Source organism: Babylonia areolata, chromosome 25, assembly GCF_041734735.1.
Source record: "Babylonia areolata isolate BAREFJ2019XMU chromosome 25, ASM4173473v1, whole genome shotgun sequence".
Classification (NCBI taxonomy): Eukaryota; Metazoa; Mollusca; class Gastropoda; order Neogastropoda; family Buccinidae; genus Babylonia; species Babylonia areolata.
Window position 1 is genome coordinate 7485084 of NC_134900.1, and position 23105 is coordinate 7508188.

A 23105-nucleotide genomic window follows, 5' to 3' on the forward strand; every position below is an offset into this window, starting at 1 on the left:
TACATACCCAATAAATAGCTAATTTATTCACAGCATTAATGTATAACTAATTTATATTTTCCTTGTAAACCTGTTGAATGATGGAATGAATTATGGCGAAGCCATTGAAGGGATGGAGATGTGCTGTATATATTGTGAACGTTTGCTGTGATCAGGATATGATGATGACAGTAATCAGCATTCCTGCTGCTGCTTCAAGACCAGTGGACGTCAAAGAATTTGAGAGATGAAACGAACTATTTTTTAAAGTTGATAATGACTGCCTGCTAACACGATAAAAAAACCAGGCGTCTGAAATCACTGGATTTATAAGCCCTTTATAGCGATCTCAGTTACAATTTCCCAATGTCACTAATCATATCTGTGATGATTGTATGCCACCAAAGTCTTCAGTATGGGCAGATGGAGGCTGATGTGTGATATACGCTGGATGTGCGCTTCACAGAAGGCAAGTACTCCTCAGCCTTGTTTCAGGACTCAGTCAGTATTATCATCATGTGGGGTGGGGGGGGGGGGGGGGAAGGGTGTCCTGTGTATGGATCAACACCGCCACCTCTGACCACCACCCAGTGCTGCAGCAGTGCAAGGTCTTCTCTGGTGGGTTGCCTCTTGGTGGCCTGACTTTGATGGTGGACTACTGGCAACTGAAATTAAAAAGAAACAAGTGTTGATGTGACTGTGTGACGGGCGCAATAGCCGAGTGGTTAAAGTGTTGGACTGTCAATCTGAGGGTCCCGGGTTCGAATCACGGTGACGGCGCCTGGTGGGTAAAGGGTGGAGATTTTTACGATCTCCCAGGTCAACATATGTGCAGACCTGCTAGTGCCTGAACCCCCTTCGTGTGTATATGCAAGCAGAAGATCAAATACGCACGTTAAAGATCCTGTAATCCATGTCAGCGTTCGGTGGGTTATGGAAACAAGAACATACCCAGCATGCACACCCCCGAAAACGGAGTATGGCTGCCTACATGGCGGGGTAAAAACGGTCATACACGTAAAAGCCCACTCGTGTGCATACGAGTGAACGCAGAAGAAGAAGAAGAAGAAGATGTGACTGTGTGGGGGACGACTGGGGCAGAGCAATTCCATGACAACGATGGTGAAGCACACAAAAAAAAAGTGATACAGAAAATGGTGCTGATCCAGTAGTGTGAAGAAGAGGACTGTCTGTCTGGATGTGTTTGGGTGTGCTGACTGCACTTACACTGTTTATTTAGGTGACTGCACTTACACAGTGTTTATTTAGGTGACTGCACTTACACAGTGTTTATTTAGGTGACTGCACTTACACAGTGTTTATTTAGGTGACTGCACTTACACTGTTTATTTAGGTCACTGCACTTACACAGTGTTTATTTAGGTGACTGCACTTACACAGTGTTTATTTAGGTGACTGCACTTACACTGTTTATTTAGGTCACTGCACTTACACAGTGTTTATTTAGGTGACTGCACTTACACAGTGTTTATTTAGGTCACTGCACTTACACAGTGTTTATTTAGGTGACTGCACTTACACTGTTTATTTAGGTGGCTGCACTTACACAGTGTTTATTTTGGTGACTGCACTTACAGTGTTTATTTAGGTGGCTGCACTTACACTGTTTATTTAGGTGACTGCACTTACACAGTGTTTATTTAGGTGACTGCACTTACACAGTGTTTATTTAGGTGACTGCACTTACACAGTGTTTATTTAGGTGACTGCACTTACAGTGTTTATTTTGGTGGCTGCACTTACAGTGTTTATTTAGGTGACTGCACTTACACACTGTTTATTTAGGTGACTGCACTTACACAGTGTTTATTTTGGTGACTGCACTTACACAGTGTTTATTTAGGTGACTGCACTTACACAGTGTTTATTTAGGTGACTGCACTTACACAGTGTTTATTTAGGTGGCTGCACTTACACAGTGTTTATTTAGGTGGCTGCACTTAAACAGTGTTTATTTAGGTGGCTGCACTTACACAGTGTTTATTTAGGTGAGTGCATTTACACAGTGTTTATTTAGATGGCTGCACTTACACAGTGTTTATTTAGGTGAGTGCACTTACACAGTGTTTATTTAGGTGGCTGCACTTAAACAGTGTTTATTTAGGTGGCTGCACTTACACAGTGTTTATTTAGGTGGCTGCACTTACACAGTGTTTATTTAGGTGGCTGCACTTACACAGTGTTTATTTAGGTGACTGCACTTACAGTGTTTATTTAGGTCACTGCACTTACACAGTGTTTATTTAGGTGGCTGCACTTACACTGTTTATTTAGGTGACTGCACTTACACAGTGTTTATTTAGGTGGCTGCACTTACACAGTGTTTATTTTGGTGACTGCACTTACACAGTGTTTATTTAGGTGACTGCACTTACACAGTGTTTATTTTGGTGACTGCACTTACACAGTGTTTATTTAGGTGGCTGCACTTACACAGTGTTTATTTAGGTGACTGCACTTACACAGTGTTTGTTTAGGTGGCTGCACTTACACAGTGTTTGTTTAGGTGAGTGCACTTACACAGTGTTTGTTTAGGTGACTGCACTTACACAGTGTTTGTTTAGGTGGCTGCACTTACACAGTGTTTATTTAGGTCACTGCACTTACAGTGTTTATTTAGGTGACTGTACTTACACAGTGTTTATTTAGGTGACTGTACTTACACAGTGTTTATTTAGGTGACTGTACTTACACAGTGTTTATTTAGGTGACTGCACTTACACAGTGTTTATTTAGGTAACTGCACTTACACAGTGTTTATTTAGGTGACTGCACTTACACAGTGTTTATTTAGGTGACTGTACTTACACAGTGTTTATTTAGGTCACTGCACTTACACAGTGTTTATTTAGGTGACTGCACTTACACAGTGTTTATTTAGGTGACTGCACTTACACAGTGTTTATTTAGGTCACTGCACTTACACAGTGTTTATTTAGGTCACTGTTTGTGTGCATTGATGCTTTGGCACTGGACTGGTCAGGACCGGGTGACATCATGACTGGGTGATTGTTTGTTTGGGGTTTTTTGATGTGTTTTTTAAGTTCTGAATTGCAACCTTTTCAGCTTCAGTGGGTGGAAGGGTTATTAATGGATAAATCTGTGTATATATAATCGTTTAACCTACTCACATATTTGGTTGGTTAGTTAACAGTTAACTGTATATATGTCAGTTGATTCTTTTATATGTTGATGTATTTCTTTTCTTGAAGAAAATCCTGTGCTTAGCGAAGATTTTAGTTTTATCTGGCATTGCTTGCTCAACATCTTTTTATCCGAACAACTTTCAAACGCTGCTTCCATCCTATGTGTATTATTGTTTTTATATTTCATGTTTATCATTTTTAGAATGATTTCCACATTTGGACTGGGATACTGAAGCTGTGTTTTTGCTGTAAGTTTTGTTTTTGAATGAATTTTATATTTAGATTCCATAGTTTGTCTTTGATAATGATTTTATGCATGTACACACAATGCCTTACTCGTTTTTGTTGGGTTGGCATATTTATTTTATGGATGACTCTGTGTGTGACTGTGCTTCTTTTTTTCTTTTTTTTTTGATACCTTTTTACGCAAATGTAACTGGCTGCTAATTTATCCTTGAACATGAACCCAGCTTTGTTGTGTTTGGGGCCCCTATTTTCATTGGAAAAGTTTTGGGGGGGGGGGGGGGGGGAAGAAAAAAGAAGGAAACAATTTGGGTGTACTCTGCTTTTTTTTCTTTTCTTTTTGTTTTTGTTTGTTTTTTTCTGTCTCTTTTTTTTATCCACCAGTCATTTTTGGTTCCGTCTTTGTGTTTGTCAATGGCACCGTCATGTGTATTGTGCTGTACTGTGCTGTGCTGACGCGCTACTGGACTTTTGTGAGTCTTTGTGTTGTTTGTCAATGGCGCCGTCATGTGTGTTGTGTTGTGCTGTGCTGTGCTGTGCTGCATCGCACTGTGTTTCATTGCACTGTGTGTTGATTTGTATGTCGCAGGAGGTGTCTGTGTGCAGGTGGGCTTGCTGTCCACAGGGAGAGTTTATCACACACCCACACACACATCATACACTCACATTCAGATCACACACCCACACGCACATCATACACTCACATTCAAATCACACACCCACACGCACATCATACACTCACATTCAAATCACACACACACACACACATCATACACTCACATTCAAATCACACACTCAAACACACGTCATACACTCACATTCAAATCACACACCCACACACACATCATGCACTCACATTCAAATCACACACTCAAACACACGTCATACACTCACATTCAAATCACACACCCACGCACATATCATACACTCACATTCAAATCACACACTCAAACACACGTCATACACTCACATTCAAATCACACACTCACACACACATACACTCACATTCAAATCACACACCCACATACACATCATACACTCACATTCAAATCACACACTCACACACACGTCATACACTCACATTCAAATCACACACCCACACACATATACACTCACATTCAAATCACACACTCACATTCAAATCACACACCCACACACATATACACACATTCAAATCACACACTCACATTCAAATCACACACCCACACACATATACACTCACATTCAAATCACACACTCACACACACATCATACACTCACATTCAAATCACACACTCACACACACGTCATACACTCACATTCAAATCACACACACACATCATACAATCGCATTCAAATCACACACTCACACACACGTCATACACTCACATTCAAATCACACACCCACACACATATACACTCACATTCAAATCACACACTCACACACACGTCATACACTCACATTCAAATCACACACCCACACACATATACACTCACATTCAAATCACACACTCACACACACATCATACACTCACATTCAAATCACACACTCACACTCACATCATACACTCACATTCAAATCACACACTCACACACACGTCATACACTCACATTCAAATCACACACACACATCATACAATCGCATTCAAATCACACACTCACACACACATCATACACTCACATTCAAATTACGCACCCACACACACATCATACACTCACATTCAAATCACACACTCACACACATCATACACTCACATTCAAATCACGCACTCACACGCACATTATACACTCACATTCAGATCACACACTCACACACACGTCATACACTCACATTCAAATCACACACCCACACACACGTCATACACTCACATTCAAATCACACACCCACACACACGTCATACACTCACATTCAAATCACACACTCACACTCACATCATACACTCACATTCAAATCACACACTCACACACACGTCATACACTCACATTCAAATCACACACACACATCATACACTCGCATTCAAATCACACACTCACACACACGTCATACACTCACATTCAAATCACACACCCACACACACGTCATACACTCACATTCAAATCACACACCCACACACAAGTCATACACTCACATTCAAATCACACACTCACACGCACATCATGCACTCACCTTCAAATCACACACTCACACACATGTCATACATTCACATTCAAATCACACACCCACACACACACGTCATACACTCACATTCACAACACACATCCACACACACGTCATGGGTCTTACATCATCGGGGCTGTCCCCCTGTGCGATGCTTGGGGTCTTACATCATCGGGGCTGTCCCCCTGTGTGATGCTTGGGGTCTTACATCATCGGGGCTGTCCCCCTGTGTGATGCTTGGGGTCTTACATCATCAGGGCTGTCCCCCTGTGCGATGCTTGGGGTCTTACATCATCAGGGCTGTCCCCCTGTGCGATGCTTGGGGTCTTACATCATCGGGGCTGTCCCCCTGTGTGATGCTTGGGGTCTTACATCATCTGGGCTGTTCCCCCGTGTGATGCTTGGGGTCTTACATCATCAGGGCTGTCCCCCTGTGTGATGCTTGGGGTCTTACATCATCAGGGCTGTCCCCCTGTGCGATGCTTGGGGTCTTACATCATCAGGGCTGTCCCCCTGTGTGATGCTTGGGGTCTTACATCATCTGGGCTGTCCCCCTGTGCGATGCTTGGGGTCTTACATCATCTGGGCTGTTCCCCCGTGTGATGCCTGGGGTCTTACATCATCAGGGCTGTCCCCCTGTGTGATGCTTGGGGTCTTACATCATCTGGGCTGTTCCCCCGTGTGATGCTTGGGGTCTTGCAGTTTAAATAGCATCTTCACCTTCTGGATATTCTGTGCAAGAAATTTCCTCTTTTCTGCTACTCTCTTTGTTCCTGGTTTTTTGTTGTTTTTTTCCCTCTTTGCTGTCGTCTGCTTTTTCTGCCTTCCTAGTCCATTTCCCTTTCTTTTTTTTTTCCACCAAGCCTTGAGACTTTTTTCTCTCTTTTCTGCAGTCTGTGATGTACTGTTCATGCTGTTTTGCTGTGGCAATTAGGAACTGATGTTGTTAACACTGGCTGACCAGTCTGCAGTGTTGTTTGTCTTGATGGCCTTTTATGTATTGTTTGTTTGGCTTTGAAGTTGGTGGGGTTTTTTTTAATCTTTATTGTGTGCATTTTTTTGGGGGGGGGGGGGGGGGGTTGAAAAATTTAGCAGAAGGTCTGATGTCCTCAGCATGGTCTAGTCTTCTTTACCTTGTGGAGCTTAATGATTAGGTTTGTTATGAACTGTTGTTTTACAGGGTTTTAAAAAATATATTTTAGAAATATCTGTGACAGTTTTGTGTTTAATACAGTTGAGTGTTTGTTTGTATAGTTGGGCAGTCCTGATATGGCCCTGTGCGGTCATCTGGACTATGAAACAGCAGTGTCAAATGTCAGCTGGGATATACATTATACATGACTTGATTTGGTATGACTGGTGTTAGCGTGCTGTGGAGTTTGTGGTACACAGACGGGGGATGCAGGCTTATCACTGTCTTTGTTTCTGGCTTTGTCCTCATCATTCTGACGTCTCTTTCTGTATGTTCTGCTGCCTTGATGGTCCATCACCTGTATCGTTGTTCTGACCAGCCATGGATACTGTGTACCCTGTTCTTCTGGACTTGGTAACTGGGCAGTGTTACTGCCTTGTGTTCTTTTCCGTGCGCAGGATGTTTGAGGTGCCTGTTGGCAATATTTGGTGTTTGTATGCCTGTTATCATTTATGACTTTACGTGTTTGTACAGATTATGGTCAGGTTTGTGTTTGTTTTTGCAATGAAAATTATGATGCAATATAGGAGCAGTTAATTCATATCCACTGAGTTTAAGGCTCAGTGTAGGAAGGTGAGGCCCCGATTCTCCTCTTCCGCCACTTTGAATTATCCTTCCCTGACTGAAGCCAGGTACCCATCTACACATGGGGGAAATGAGGGAAAATTGAAGTAAAATACCTTTCCTAAGGATGGAACACTGTGTCGAAACGGGGCCTGGAACCCTGATCACTGATGAACACTGGATCACAAGTCCAGTGCCTGACTGATTGCACCACGGCACCCCCATGAACTGAGGACACTGAACTAGGAAAGGGAGGCCTTTTCACTTGGACTTGTTAGTTTGAAAGACTCCTGTGTGGGGTTGGTGGTCAGCTGTGACAAGAGTCTGTGAGAGACTGGCTTCTTTTCTCTCTCTGACAACAGGGGAAACTTCTTCCTGATACTGTTCTTCCTTTGGGTTCTGTTATCAGTGTTGTAAATGGACACTGAGGACATTTTACTGCCTCCATCCCCCTGTCTCGCAGTTTCTCAGGCACATGGATACAAACACAGTGCGCACACGCTAAAAGCCAAAAATGACAGCAAAGCTGGCAATAAGTTTTGATACGCTGGTGATTATGTTTGTTTGTATGAAATGCAGTTGATCAATAGGTCATGTTTCATTATGATTGCTTTCTTGATAACCCCTCACCCTCTCTGTCAGTCTCTCCATGCACACGTATAGGCACGCAATGCGCACACACTGAAGGCCAAAAATGACAGCAAAGCTGGCAATAAGTTTTGATACGCTGGTGATTATGTTCTTGTGTATGAAATGCAGTTGATCAATAGCTCATGTTTCATTATAATTGCTTTCTTGATAACCCCTCACCCTCTCTGTCTGTCTCTCTCATGCACACGTATAGACACACAATGCGCGCACACTGAAGGCCAAAAATGACAGCAAAGCTGGCAATAAGTTTTGATATGCTTGTGAATATGTTCTTTTGTACAAAATGCAGTCTACTAACAGTTAATGTTTCATGATTTGTTTATGATCATATTCTTGGTAGAACTGGTTATTGAGAACATGAATTCACTACATAAAAGATTTGACTGTTATGATTGAATGTTATTGTAATTTTGTTTGTTTGTTTGTTTGCTATTAAAAAAGATTAAACATTTTATAGTAATTCTCTTGAAGGTACATTTTTCTCACAGGTGAATCTCTGTGCTTGGTCGTGGTGTATTGTATGATCATGGTGAAATTTCATTGTTACGTAACGTCTGACACCCTCATGAACAAAGAGCGAAAAGTGACCTTACCTACAAACCTTTCCAGGCCAAGGAAAATCATCGGGCTTGCCATATATATGATTGTGACTTGGACCTGTGCACACCTTTGATGCTGAATATTCCTGTGGTCATGCTGGAGTGAACTTGCCATTGTGCCATTGTTATGTCTCTGTTTTGTCTTGTTGTTAGTGCACTGCATTGCATTGTGTGTTTTGTTTGGTTATTATTTTCTCTTCAGAACCGGTTTGAAAATGTGAAAATTGGGAATGCTTTCCCCTTTTGTTTCATTCTGTCTGTACATGTTTTTGTCGATGTGTCTGTACATGTTTTTGTCGATGTGTCTGTACATGTTTTTGTCGATGTGTCTGTTCATGTATTTGTTGATGTGTCTGTACATGGTATGATTTTATATTGCATTGTGTTGCTTTTTTCTTGGTTTTTTTTTTTCAGATTCACACATTTAGTGTCAGTTTGTTGTAATTATATGTTTTTGGGGAGTTTTTTAATTTTTTTTAAATCGTTCAAATGTTAACATGTATCACTGACGCATGATGGTTTATGTAAGTGTTGTTGAAAAGAAGGGGCATTCAGTGTGTTGTGTTCTGAGGCATTGTTTGCTTTTGGTGTTTTTTCTTTTCTTTTTCTTTTTGTTTCTCCACTTAACAGTGTCCTCTGTTTATAATAAATCCAGTTCACTTTTGTTCCCCCCCAAAAATGATTTGTTTATATCATGGAAAACCTGTCATTTCATGCTGATTTTGACTGGTCCTGTTGGGGCTATGCTGTCAACTTGTTTTTGTGTGATTATGAATTAAATGACTGCATGCACAGTTTGTTCAATCAAACCTATAGGGTTTCAGCAAGCAGATGATATATAATTTATTTGCATCCATCAAAGGTAAACAAACAAAAAAAATCCAGTCAGCTCAAAAAGGAAATCAAAATGTTCACAATCATTAAGTCACGTCTTTGTAATTAAAGTGGCTTACAGTATTCTTATTTTATGTATTTATTTGTTGTTGTTTTTTTAGGAGGGAAGTTTTGTATGAATGAGCCACTTCTTTAATTATGTTCATTTGCAAGTCTGTGGGTTAAAAAGTTTTATCATTTCATCACAGTCATTACAAAGGTTGCTTGTCAGAATGCTGTGCCTGATCAAATAGTATGATTCACATTAGTAACTAAACTGGTGTTGTTGTTGGTTGTTTTGTTGTTGTTTTTTTAGCATGGAAGGCCCTGCAGTGACAAAAAAAAACAAAAAAAACAAAAACAAAAAAACTGCTGTCATCACTGATGAAGAATTTGCACTACACATCTTTGTTGGTTAGCTGGTTAATCGCTGGTTACTCTCTCTCTCTCTCTCTCTCTCTCTCTCTCTCTCTCTCTCTCTCTCTCTCTTGATATTGTTGTTGGATTACAAAATCAGTTGAATATCATGACTGTTAATTTAGAGAGACAGCATCAAATCTAGACTGAGACAAGTGAAAACACACCATTTCTGTATCAAACTCTGTAAGGGTTCTGAGTTAATGCCCCTGAAAGTGCACAGAAGCATTGCTTCTGGGTCAGGAGACAATAGAAACTCAGTTCTGTGGAGAGCAATGTGCTAGTTAAAAACTCGATATCATAACGTTGAAAGGACTCTCATAAAGTTTGTTGTTGTTTTTTTTGTTTTTTTGTTTTTTTCTCAAGGCCTGACTAAGCGTGTTGGGTTACGCTGCTGGTCAGACATCTGCTCGGCAGATGTGGTGTAGCGTATATAGATTTGACCGAACGCACTGGCGCCTCCTTGAGCTACTGATACTGATACTGATACTCTAAAGAACTTCTTGAGGAGCATAGGGGTCACATTACACATCACATTTGGTTAGTTAGTTAATCACTAGTTTCCCCCCCCCCCCCCCCCCCCCCGCCCCCACTCCCCCCATGGGGATGCCAGGGGTTGTTCAGTATAGATAGCATCCCTGTCTTCTGGAAATTCTACTCTAGAAATTTCCTCTTTTCTACTGCTCTCTTTATTTCTGCCTCTTTTTTTTTCTTCCTTTACTGTTGTCTCCTTTTTCTGCCTTCCCAGTCCATTCCCCTTTCTTTTTTCAAGCAAGCCTTGACACTTTTTTTTTTTTTTTTTTTTTTTTTTTTTAAACTCTTTTCTCCAGTCTATGATATACTATCTGTGCTGATTGCACTAGTGAGATTTTTTAAACACTGGGATGGGCACTAACTGTCAATAACACAGTGTTATTTGCCTGTATGGCCTTTTTCATGTATTTTTGTTTGGTTTTGAAGTTGTTGTGTTTGTTTTTTTAATCCTTTTTTTATGCTTTTTTGAAATCTAGGAATGATATATTAAGTGGAAGGGCTGACGTCCTCAGCACGCCTAGTTTTATTTGCCCTAAGGAGCTAAATGGTTAGATAATGTATCATGAACTGTTTTGTGGGTTTGACTTGGTGATTTTTTTTTAGGGGGATTGGGGGGGAATTTTTTAAATTAAAAAAAAAAAAATTATATAGATGTGACAGATGTATTTGTATGGTTTGACAGTCCTGATATGGACCTGTGCGGTTGGCTGGACTGAAAGCATGAATAAACAATAATGAAGAAAAACAATTGTTAGTCATTCCTCAGGACTTGGTTAGGATCATGGAGACCACACTACACATCCTGCAGGGACCACGTGTTGTCTCCTGGCAGAAACAGCACACACATCTCAGCATGTAATTCACTGCTGGCAGAAACAACACACACATCTCAGCATGTAATTCACTGCTGGCAGAAACAACACACACATCTCAGCATGTAATTCACTGCTGGCAGAAACAACACACACATCTCAGCATGTAATTCACTGCTGGCAGAAACAACACACACATCTCAGCATGTAATTCACTGCTGGCAGAAACAACACACACATCTCAGCATGTAATTCACTGCTGGCAGAAACAACACACACATCTCAGCATGTAATTCACTGCTGGCAGAAACAACACACACATCTCAGCATGTAATTCACTGCTGGCAGAAACAACACACACACATCTCAGCATGTAATTCACTCCTGGCAGAAACAACACACACATCTCAGCATGTGATTCACTCTTGGCAGAAACAACACACATATCTCAGCATGTGATTCACTGCTGGCAGAAACAAAACACACATCTCAGCATGTAATTCACTCCTGGCAGAAACAACACTCACATCTCAGCATGTGATTCACTCCTGGCAGAAACAACACACACATCTCAGCATATAATTCACACCTGGCAGAAACAACACACACATCTCAGCATGTGATTCACTCTTGGCAGAAACAACACACACATCTCACCATGTAATTCACTGCTGGCAGAAACAACACACACACATCTCAGCATGTAGTTCACTGCTGGCAGAAACAACACACACACACATCTCAACATGTAATTCACTCCTGGAAGAAACAACACACACATCTCAGTATGTAATTCACACCTGACAGAAACAACACACACATCTCAGTATGTAGTTCACTCCTGGCATAAACAACACACAGATCTCAGCATGTAATTCACTCCTGGAAGAAACAACACACACATCTCAGTATGTAGTTCACTCCTGGCATAAACAACACACAGATCTCAGCATGTGATTCACTCCTGGCAGAAACAACACACACATCTCAGCATGTAATTCACACCTGGCAGAAACAACACACATCTCAGCATGTAATTCATTCCTGGCAGAAACAACACACACATCTCAGCATGTAATTCAGATCAGATGATGGATGAAGCAAGGTCTTGTCTGTACCATGCATGTAACAACCACAAATGGTCTGTTGGTGTGGGGTTGTTGTTTTTGGGGTTTTTTGTTGTTTTTTTTTAATAAACGGAACCACTTTGGAAATTCTTTTTTCTAATTAAATGACTGCTGAGAAACAAACTCACACTTTTTTTTTCTTTTTTGGGGGGTGGGGGTTCAGATTTTTGAAGGTCACAAGTTGGCTGTCAAGGCCTGATAAAATCATTGGCTTTCTGCATAGGCCAGGTATCTTCTAGCTTTCATTTTGTCTTGTATTTTATTTCTTTTATTCTTTCTTTTTGGGGAGGGAGGGGTGGGGGTGGGGGGGCGTTGCATGTATCTGTTGATTCAGCTTTCCCCCATGATGCACTTGGGGGTGGGTGCATGTATCTGATTCAAATTTACCCCATGATGCACTTTATGTGTGTGTGTGTGGGGGGGGGGGGGGGTATGTATCTGTTGATTCAACTTTCCCCCCATGATGCACTTTGGGAGTGGTGCATGTATCTGTTGATTCAACTTTCCCCCATGATGCACTTGGTGGGGGGGTGCATGTATCTGCTGATTAAACTTTTCCCCATGATGCACTTTGGGGGTGGGGTGTGTGCATGTATCTGTTGATTCAACTTTACCCCATGATGCACTTTGGGGGAGGAGGGGTGCATGTATCTGTTGATTCAACTTTCCCCCATGATGCACTTGGGGGTGTGCATGTATATGTTGATTCAACTTTACCCCATGATGCACTTTGTGGGGTGTGCATGTATCTGTTGATTCAACTTTCTCCCATGATGCACTTTGTGGGGTGTGCATGTATCTGTTGATTCAACTTTTCCCCATGATGCACTTCGGGGGCGGGGTGTGTGCATGTATCTGTTGATTCAACTTTCCCCCATGATGCACCTGGGGGTGTGCATGTATCTGTTGATTCAACTTTCTCCCATGATGCACTTTGTGGGGTGTGCATGTATCTGTTGATTCAACTTTTCCCCATGATGCACTTCGGGGGCGGGGGGTGTGCATGTATCTGTTGATTCAACTTTCCCCCATGATGCACTTGGGGGTGTGCATGTATCTGTTGATTCAACTTTCTCCCATGATGCACTTTGTGGGGTGTGCATGTATCTGTTGATTCAACTTTACCCCATGATGCACTTTGTGGGGTGTGCATGTATCTGTTGATTTAACTTTACCCCATGATGCACTTTGGGTGTGTGTGCATGTATCTGTTGATTCAACTTTTCCCCATGATGCACTTTGGGGGCGGGGGGTGTGCATGTATCTGTTGATTCAACTTTCCCCCATGATGCACTTTGGGGGTGTGCATGTATCTGTTGATTCAACTTTTCCCCATGATGCACTTTGGGGGAGTGCATGTATCTGTTGATTCAACTTTTCCCCATGATGCACTTTGGGGGTGGGGGGTGTGCATGTATCTGTTGATTCAACTTTCCCCCATGATGCACTTGAGGGGTGCATGTATCTGTTGATTCAACTTTCCCCAATGATGCACTTGGGGGGTGCATGTATCTGTTGATTCAACTTTACCCCATGATGCACTTTGGGTGTGTGTGCATGTATCTGTTGATTCAACTTTCCCCCATGATGCACTTTGGGGGTGTGCATGTATCTGTTGATTCAACTTTTCCCCATGATGCACTTTGGGGGAGTGCATGTATCTGTTGATTCAACTTTACCCCATGATGCACTTTGTGGGGTGTGCATGTATCTGTTGATTCAACTTTCCCCATGATGCACTTTGTGGGGTGTGCATGTATCTGTTGATTCAACTTTTCCCCATGATGCACTTTGGGGGCGGGGGGTGTGCATGTATCTGTTGATTCAACTTTTCCCCATGATGCACTTTGGGGGCGTGCATGTATCTGTTGATTCAACTTTCCCCTATGATGCACATGGGCTGTGGGAAACAAAATGTACTGTGATTTTCACACACTGTGTTTGTCGTTTTCAACACATCACCCCTATTTTATTTTGTATTGTTTTGTTTTTTGTTTTTGTTTTGTTGTTGTTGTTTGTGGTTGTTTTTGTTTTTTGTTGTTGTTTTTTGGGGGTTTTTTTTTGGTTTGTTTGGGTTTTTTTGTTGTTGTTTTTTTGATAAAATGTCAAACTTTGGTTGTTACATTCTTTGCCAGTCATGTGTTTTCAGTTTGAAGTGAAGGTGACGTTTTTTATCAGGTGGTTCCACTGTGTTGCAACAGCAGCGTGTGTTGGGTTTGTGTGTTTAAGCCGTGATGAACTTTGGCCTTGTCATGGGACACACATAAATCATACTTGATGGGATGAGCTTGTTTTATGTGTGATGTTTTCATGTTGTGAAAATGGTGGTGATTGTTGGGGCAAATAAAGGGCTCTGAGGTTTTTGTCATTAATGTGTGTGTGTGTGTGTGTGTGTGTGTGTGTGTGCGTGCGTGCGGGCGCGAATGTGTCTGTGGCTTTACTGTCTCGTTCACAATCTTTGTTTGAAGATATGGTTGTGTGCACACAGGCATGCATGCTCTTGGACAACATGTGTGCACTCATTCACTCACACACAAACCCTCACACACAGTCATGCACATGTGCACACATGCTTTTAAGTATTTAAAATGTCATCCTGGATATGTGCATACAGTGAAAAAGTAAATTCTGTATTATCTGTAACTAAAACTTTGGCAGTAACTTAGGAAGGGAACATAAAGACGGTGACTACAAATCCATTGTCAGTTCTAACTCGTTTATTTCCTTTTATGATCTGTGACAGACAGAAGGGATTGAGACAGATACCGATACTGACATGTGTCACGTAAAGAGACTGGGTACCAAGCTGGTAGTCTGTTACAGCAATACCAATACTGACGTGTCACGTAAAGAGACTGGGTACCAAACTGGTAGCCTGTTGCAGCAATACCAATACTGACATGTGTCACGTAAAGAGACTGGGTACCAAGCTGGTAACCCGCTGTTACAGCAATACCAATACTGACATGTGTCACGTAAAGAGACTGGGTACCAAGCTGGTAACCCGCTGTTACAGCCATACCAATACTGACATGTGTCACGTAAAGAGACTGGGTACCAAGCTGGTAACCCGCTGTTACAGCAATACCAATACTGACATGTGTCACGTAAAGAGACTGGGTACCAAGCTGGTAACCCGCTGTTACAGCAATACCAATACTGACATGTGTCACGTAAAGATACTGGGTACCAAGCTGGTAACCTGTTACAGTGATATCAATACTGACATGTGTCACGTAAAGAGACTAGGTTCCAAGCTGGTAACCTGTTACAGCAATACCAGTACTGACATGTGTCACGTAAAGAGACCGGGTACCAAACTGGTAGCCTTTTACAAGACAGCAGCCATTACCATCCAGGTCAGAAGCTTTTGCCATGTCAGCTAAATGGACGAAGGAGGAATGGAAAAGGATTTACTGACAGAGAACTGGGTTCTAGATAAAGGCCCATTGATCCATGGCTCAACGTGGTGGGCTGGGACATGAGCAGCAAAGATATAGATGGATAGGTAGGTAGGTAGGTAGGTAAGTTGGAAGTTAAGTAGGTAGGGAGATAGGTTGGTAGACAGACAAATAGATAGACAGCCCAATGGCCCACCCCAGCTGTGTTTTAAGGCTGTCCGCACATATGTCATGAAGGGCATGCACGTGAATGTCTTCACTCGATCTTCTGAAAATGGATCTGATAAAGTAAAAGCTAAGGAAAGTGTCCATCTTAACTCGGGCATTCTGACAATAGATCTGATAAAGTAAAAGCTGAGGAAAGTGTCAGTCTTAACTCGGACATTCTGACAATAGATCTGATAAAGTGAAAGCTAAGGAAAGTGTCAGTCTTAACTGGGACATTCTAACAATAGATCTGATAAAGTAAAAGCTGAGGAAAGTGTCTGTCTGAACTCGGGCATTCTGACAATAGATCTGATAAAGTAAAAGCTGAGGAAAGTGTCAGTCTTAACTCGGACATTCTGACAATAGATCTGATAAAGTAAAAGCTGAGGAAAGTGTCTGTCTTAACTCGGACATTCTGACAATAGATCTGATAAAGTAAAAGCTGAGGAAAGTGTCTGTCTTAACTAGGACATTCTGACAATAGATCTGATAAAGTAAAAGCTGAGGAAAGATTAGAGCACCAGGAGCAGTAGCATAAGCAACCATAGTAGTAGTAGTGCTTTTTGTCTGTGCAAGCTGACCTGAAAATGGCTACCAGTGTTGCATTTGATAGCCAGGTGGTTGGCTGCCTGCAGTGCAGTCATAGTGCTGACATGTGTAGAGTGATGGCCTAGAGGTAACACGTTCACCTAGGAAGCGAGAGAATCTGAGCACACTGGTTCGAATCACGGCTCAGCTGCCGATATTTTCTCCCCCTCCACTAGAACTTGAGTGGTGGTCTGGACACTAGTCATTTGGATGAGACGATAAACCGAGGTCCCGTGTGCAGCATGCACTTAGCGCACGTAAAAAACAACAACACGGCATCAAAAGGGTTGTTCCTGGCAAAATTCTGTAGAAAAAATCCACTTCGATAGGAAAAACAAATAAAACTGCACTCAGGAAAAAATACAAAAAAAAAAAAAAAAAGGGGGTGGCGCTGTAGTATAGCGACGCGCTTTCCCTGGGGAGAGCAGCCCGAATTTCACACAGAGAAATCTGTTGTGATAAAAAGAAATACAAATACAAATGTGTACAGCCTGCATGCAGAATGAAGTGAACTTGGAGTTGCAGGGGAGAAAACACTGCATTTGATAATGGGTGTGAAAGGAGAGTGGTCAGTGCTACTGAGTTCCATTCTTAAGGTCTGTGTCATCTGTGGTTCTAACCCCAACAGTACCTTCATTGTGGATGAACATTGAAAATTTGTGGGACTTGGCAGATCAACGCGTATGTTGACCCGTTTATGCCTCTTGTCCATGCTGATGTACATACATGCATATTGGTTATCTATGTTCAAGATCCAGTGATCCATGACAGCTTTTGGTGGTAACTGAAATATTAACACACGTGCATGCTCCCAGAAAACGGAGAACATTCAGATGCGAAGACTGTAGGGTAGAAAGGGTTAATGTGTAAAGAAAGCTCATTCACAGAAACTGGACCATGTGGAAATCGTAAAACAGCTACGGAAGAAGGTAGTGTGTTTGGCAGAATTTAGATGAAGTTTAATTTAGTCTGACATCATTTATAATGTATTGTTATTTGTCGCTATCAAAGGTTCTTTGTCTTTTTGTACATCAATTGCAACTACTATTGCTACTGTTATTGCTGCTGCTGCTGCTGTCTTAATCCCCCCCTGGGCAGCAGTTCATGTCCAGCCCATTTCCTGGACGCGGCAGCTCTCCAGAACTGATGAGCTGTCAGGGTGTTCCAGATCAGCAGGCAGACCTGCGAGTGGTCCTGGCGACGATGCTGCCCTTGCAGCAGAGGTTGAAGACCAGGTCAAAGGCCTGAGGGCCACAGCAGGCAGGCCTGAGCCCCTGCCGTGGGTGCAGCGTCCCCTGGCAGCAGATCTTCTCCCGGGCGTCGTAGCCACGCTGTCCGCACATGGCTGTACAGCACACAGGGCACACAGGTCGTGTTAGGGTTTCCTGCAACTTCTGCTGTCTGTCCATGCATGCTGTCATGTTCATGTTACCTTTGCTGTCTGTGTCCATGTAGACTGTCATGTTCATGTTACCTTTGCTGTCTGTCCATGCGTGCTGTCATGTTCATGTTACTTTTGCTGTCTGTGTCCATGTACGCTGTCATGTTCATGTTACCTTTGCTGTCTGTCCATGCATGCTGTCATGTTCATGTTACCTTTGCTGTCTGTGTTCATGTAGGCTGTCATGTTCATGTTACCTTTGCTGTCTGTCCATGTAGGCTGTCATGTTTATGTTACCTTTGCTGTCTGTGTCCATGTAGACTGTCATGTTCATGTTACCTTTGCTGTCTCTGTCCATGTAGGCTGTCATGTTCATGTTACCTTTGCTGTCTGTGACCATGTAGGCTGTCATGTTCGTGTTACCTTTGCTGTCTGTGTCCATGTAGACTGTCATGTTCTTGTTACCTTTGCTGTTTGTGTCCATGTAGGCTGTAATGTTCATGTTACCTTTGCTGTCTGTCCATGTAGACTGTCATGTTCATGTTACCTTTGCTGTCTGTCCATGTAGACTGTCATGTTCATGTTACCTTTGCTGTCTGTGTCCATGTAGGCTGTAATGTTCATGTTACCTTTGCTGTCTGTCCATGTAGACTGTCATGTTCGTGTTACCTTTGCTGTCTGTGTCCATGTAGGCTGTAATGTTCATGTTACCTTTGCTGTCTGTGTCCATGTAGGCTGTCATGTTCATGTTACCTTTGCTGTCTGCATGTTCCCATGTAGGCTATTAACCGTGTGTGTGGGTGTGTGTGTGTGTGTGTGTGTGTGTGTGTGTGTGTGTGTGTGCTTTTTCTATTGTATGTTCGTGCTGTCTACCATTTGGTGTTCCTGAGCATGCTAGTGAATTATTTCTATTATTTGCGCTTAATTTTTTTTTTTTTTTTAAACAAGATTCAGAGCTCTATACATACCATTATTGTGAATAGGATACAATCTGGTTCATCATCTGATAATGTGGTCCTAGGGACATTCCAAAATGGCACAGGGTGACACCATTTTGTGGGATGGTGGGGTGGGGTGGGGAGATGGGAGGGTAGTTGGAACCTCTGCCGGGGGACATTCCAAAATGACATCTTTAGTGTGTGTCGTGTGGGTGGTGGGGCTGGGGGAGGTAAACTTGGAACTACACACTGCAGTGACTTACCCAGCTCCTCGGGCTGCCCAGCCTGCACGTGAAGCCCTTCCCAAGGGTTGTCCCGGCGCTGGGGCCGGGGGGTCCATCGGGTCCAGACGGTGGAGCCGGCGTTGTGCATCTCGTTCCGCTTCCTCTCCGCCTCTGCCTCCTTCCGCCGCACCCCGTTGCCTGGACGTGTGGTGGTGGTGGCTGGTCCGGGGGAGGGGGTGGTGGTGACGGGTTGGGGTTTTCTTGACGTTGCTGGGGACTGGGGCTGAGGCTGGGTGTCGAGATTCTGCTGGTGTTGTTGTTGTTGTTGTCTCCCCTGCAGCTGGAGGTGCTGTCGCTGCTGCTGCTGGTGTTGCTGGTGCTGCTGGCGGCGGAGGAGGAAGGGGTTGTCTTGCTGGAGGGTGGGGGGCGGGGCCGACAGGGACAGCAGGAGGACCAGGGGGAGCAACGCTTCAGGGGACCTCATCCTGACTCTGCACGCACACACACACACACACACACACCAGCCCCGCCACCCAACACCTAGTTGTACTGCTGTTGCTTCTGCGGGCTGTGCTGTGTGTTCAGTCGTTTCACAGACTTGTAAAGAGTTCTTTTCTTTCTTTCTTCATTGGCGTACAGTCATGACTTCTCATTTGAAATGGTACAGTAAAAAATGTTGAAGCAGCAAAATTAATAGGTATAATAATGATAATAATAATCAACAGAAGTAGTAGTAGTAGTAATAATAATATTGATAATGATAATAGGTATAATAATTATTGACTCACTTGTGTAACCAAAGTTTATGATTATATAAAGGTTCGCTTTTTTTTTTTTTAAAGGCTTCCAACCAGATTTGAATGGTTTTTTTAGCGGAATAAATTGACAGTGGCAATCAAAGTGTTAACGCCGTTTAAATCATGTTATTTGGGTATGTCTCCGGCATTCAAAAAAAATTTTCAAGTCCGAGGTAAAGGAGACGTTCCCACACATTGCAATATGTTTCTGTTTCTTTATAGATCTGCAGAGATCCATGTTGGACAACTCTTTGCAGCAGTCACTGAGAAACTAAGATACGGTCCATTCAATTTCTCTTTTCTGTTCATTCTAGTTAATTCAGAATCCACTTTAAAACATTCATCTGCAGTAAACACGTCGATGATTGTTTAAATACTCTTTTAATTTGGCGGTAAAGGAGACGTTGCCATCGCGTCAGGCTTTGCATCAGATTTGTCAAGATCTGCACAGACCAGTGTTGACATGAACCTGAACTCAGTGAGACGGTCAATTCAAATTTTCCTTTATGTTCATTCTAGTTAATTCAATGTCCACTTTAGAATATTCATATGCAGGAAACACGTCAATAATGTAGTTAGTGTCACTGTATGTGTCCTGTCCAGAATTTGTATTTCTTTGCTTATAACTGCGAACAAGAAAAACGAGGTCTTGGCGCCTTCTTACAAGAGATTATCTTCATTCGAGCAGCTGCAAAGGGGTAACAGCGTTTTCGGAATCCGGATCGAGCATCAACGAAATAAACTGATAATGATTCGGAAACACAGCTGAATTCGGGAGACGTACAACCTGTTATTGGTGTGACTGTGAAGATTTTTTTACTGCTATTTTAAAACTAAATTTGGTATTGGCAGACAAAGTATTTCCAGAGAAAATAGCAATGTTAAAGTTTACCATGGACACACACACACACACACGCACACACACACGCGCACATAACCGAACACCGGGTTATAACATAGACTCACTTTGTTTACACAAGTGAGTCAAAAATTGAAGGGAAAGTTTAATCTGGGCATGGTGGGAGTGTGCGAGGCTATCCCTCCCAAAATACATGCATTCCAGCAACTACTTGCCACCATAGTCACTCGGTACAGTACTAGATCTCTGATAGTCAGTTGAGTAATGATAGCCAACTCGATGGATAAACTGATCAGTTAATGAATCTGTTTTTGACTTACTTGTGTAAACAAATTGAGTATGTTTTAACCCAATGTTTGGTTGACTGTGTGTGTGTGTGTGTGTGTGTGTGCCCAAGGTAAACTTTAACATTGCCATTTTTCTCTGGAAATACTTTGTCTGCCAGTACCAAAATTGGCTTAAACATAGTATGAAAAAATTCTTCACAGTCATACCAATAACAGGTTGTATGTCTCCCGATTTATGCCGCATTTCCAAATCATTAACGGTTTATTTCGTTGAGATGTGTTCCGAAATCCGAAAATTCTAAAAACCGTTTTCCACTGTGTTTGGCCGACAAGGAGGAAGTTTGCGATCGAAGACGACATGATCTTCTGTTTCTTGTTCACAATTTAAAGGAAAGAAACACAAATTCTGGAGATAATACTGAGAGTGGTACTAACTACACCATCGACGTGTTTACTGCATATAAATATTTGAAAGTTGACACTGAATTAACTGGAATGAACATAAAAGAAAAATTGAATCGATCGTTTCTTTCAGCACGTTCTAGACTGGTTTTGTGCAGATCTAGAGACCTATGTGTTGCGATGTGCTTGAAGGAGATGGCAACGTCTCCTTTACCGCCAAAATAAAAGAATAATCGAGATATAATAAAACACACAAAAAACATGATTAAACAGCGTTATTACGTCCACTACAATCACATCTATTAATCGCATGAATAAGAAAACATCAACCGTCACTGCTTTGAGTTTTGAATTTAGTCATTTGACGTCAGATGTGCCGCAGCCTTGGGGATTAGTCTGCTTGCATGGAAACTTCATGTTTTACATTTATTTGCTTATTTATCATCATTGTCTTATTTATTTATTTATTTATTATTATTATTTTATTATTATTATCATTGCTACTACCTTTTTTATATCATAATTTTTTTTTTATGTAAGCTTATCTATTATTTATTCACCTTTTTTTTCTTTTTCTTTTTTTTCAAGGCCTGACGAAGCGCGTTGGTTTACGCTGCTTGGCAGATGTGGTGTAGCGTATATGGATTTGTCCGAACGCAGTGACGCCTCCTTGAGCTACTGAAACAAACTGAAACTGCATGGAAACTGACCATGTGTGGTTCGATTCCGTTCGCATACCTTTTTTAAAATACTTTTTTCTCCTAAGTTTATTTTAGATATCATATTTAATACAGAGCACTTTTCAGCGATGTTTAAAATCTCTCTCTTTTTTTTCCATTCATCAACAAATGAATGAATAAATCAAAATGTGTATCTCGCTGTGAGATCGAACCATATTTTAGTTCTGTCTGTTTTTTTGTTGTTGTTGTTTGTTTGTTTTTTTAATTCTTGACGTTTAGTTTTTGACTGGCACAGAGTTCTTCGAAGCAATGGCTAGCTGTATGTGTCAATCCATGACTACATAACAGGGACCCATACAGTTGATTTACATGATATTTGAGGAGATGCCTCCTCCATTCAGTACTGCAGAAAATAAACCTGCGAAGTCTCCCCCCTCCGTCTCCCAAACACACACACACACACACACACACACACACACACACACACACACACACACACAGTGCAGACTACGCAATGTCAATTTAGATAAGGCAGTTCGCGATAGCTGTCAAACTAGTTGGTGCTACATGAAAAATTCTTTTTCTTAAATGATAATACGAGAGACAGAGAGAAGAAGAAGGAGGGGTGAGGCAGGAGCATGATGAGGACGAATTCATATAATATTAATAACGATGATAACAAGAACAAAAATGATGACCATGTCCACCTACCCCGATGACAGCCGAAGTTGTACGAAAACCTGACAGCATCAAACGAGCTGTGTGTGGTGTGCTGACACTCAGTCAGCGGTGAACGCGTGTGGTGATGGACCTTCTCTCTCTCACGTCTGATGCTGAACCGGCGCTGAGGCTGAGGGAAACATCTCCATTTCAAATACGGTTAATCACGTCCTTTGTCTCTGTTTTTCTTTCTCTCTCTCGATCCCCCCTATCCCCCCCCCCCGCGCCCCCCGAACCCCCCAACGCCCCCCCTACCCCCCGAGCTCCCACCCCTCTCTCTCTCAATCCCCATCTGTCTCTCTATCGCTCTGTCTCTTTCTCTCTCC

General features: G+C 42.2%; 1 protein-coding gene across 1 annotated transcript; it reads right to left on the reverse strand.

The window, feature by feature from the left end:
• Positions 1–14961: 14961 nt before the first annotated feature.
• Positions 14962–22957, reverse strand: LOC143299907 (uncharacterized). Its single transcript, XM_076613415.1, has 3 exons — positions 22771–22957; positions 19074–19525; positions 14962–17836 (listed from the first exon to the last, which is right to left on the reverse strand). Exons 2-3 carry the CDS (start codon positions 19516–19518, stop codon positions 17661–17663), a joined length of 621 nt encoding a protein of 206 aa, XP_076469530.1. The 5' UTR covers positions 19519–19525; positions 22771–22957; the 3' UTR covers positions 14962–17660.
• Positions 22958–23105: the final 148 nt, after the last annotated feature.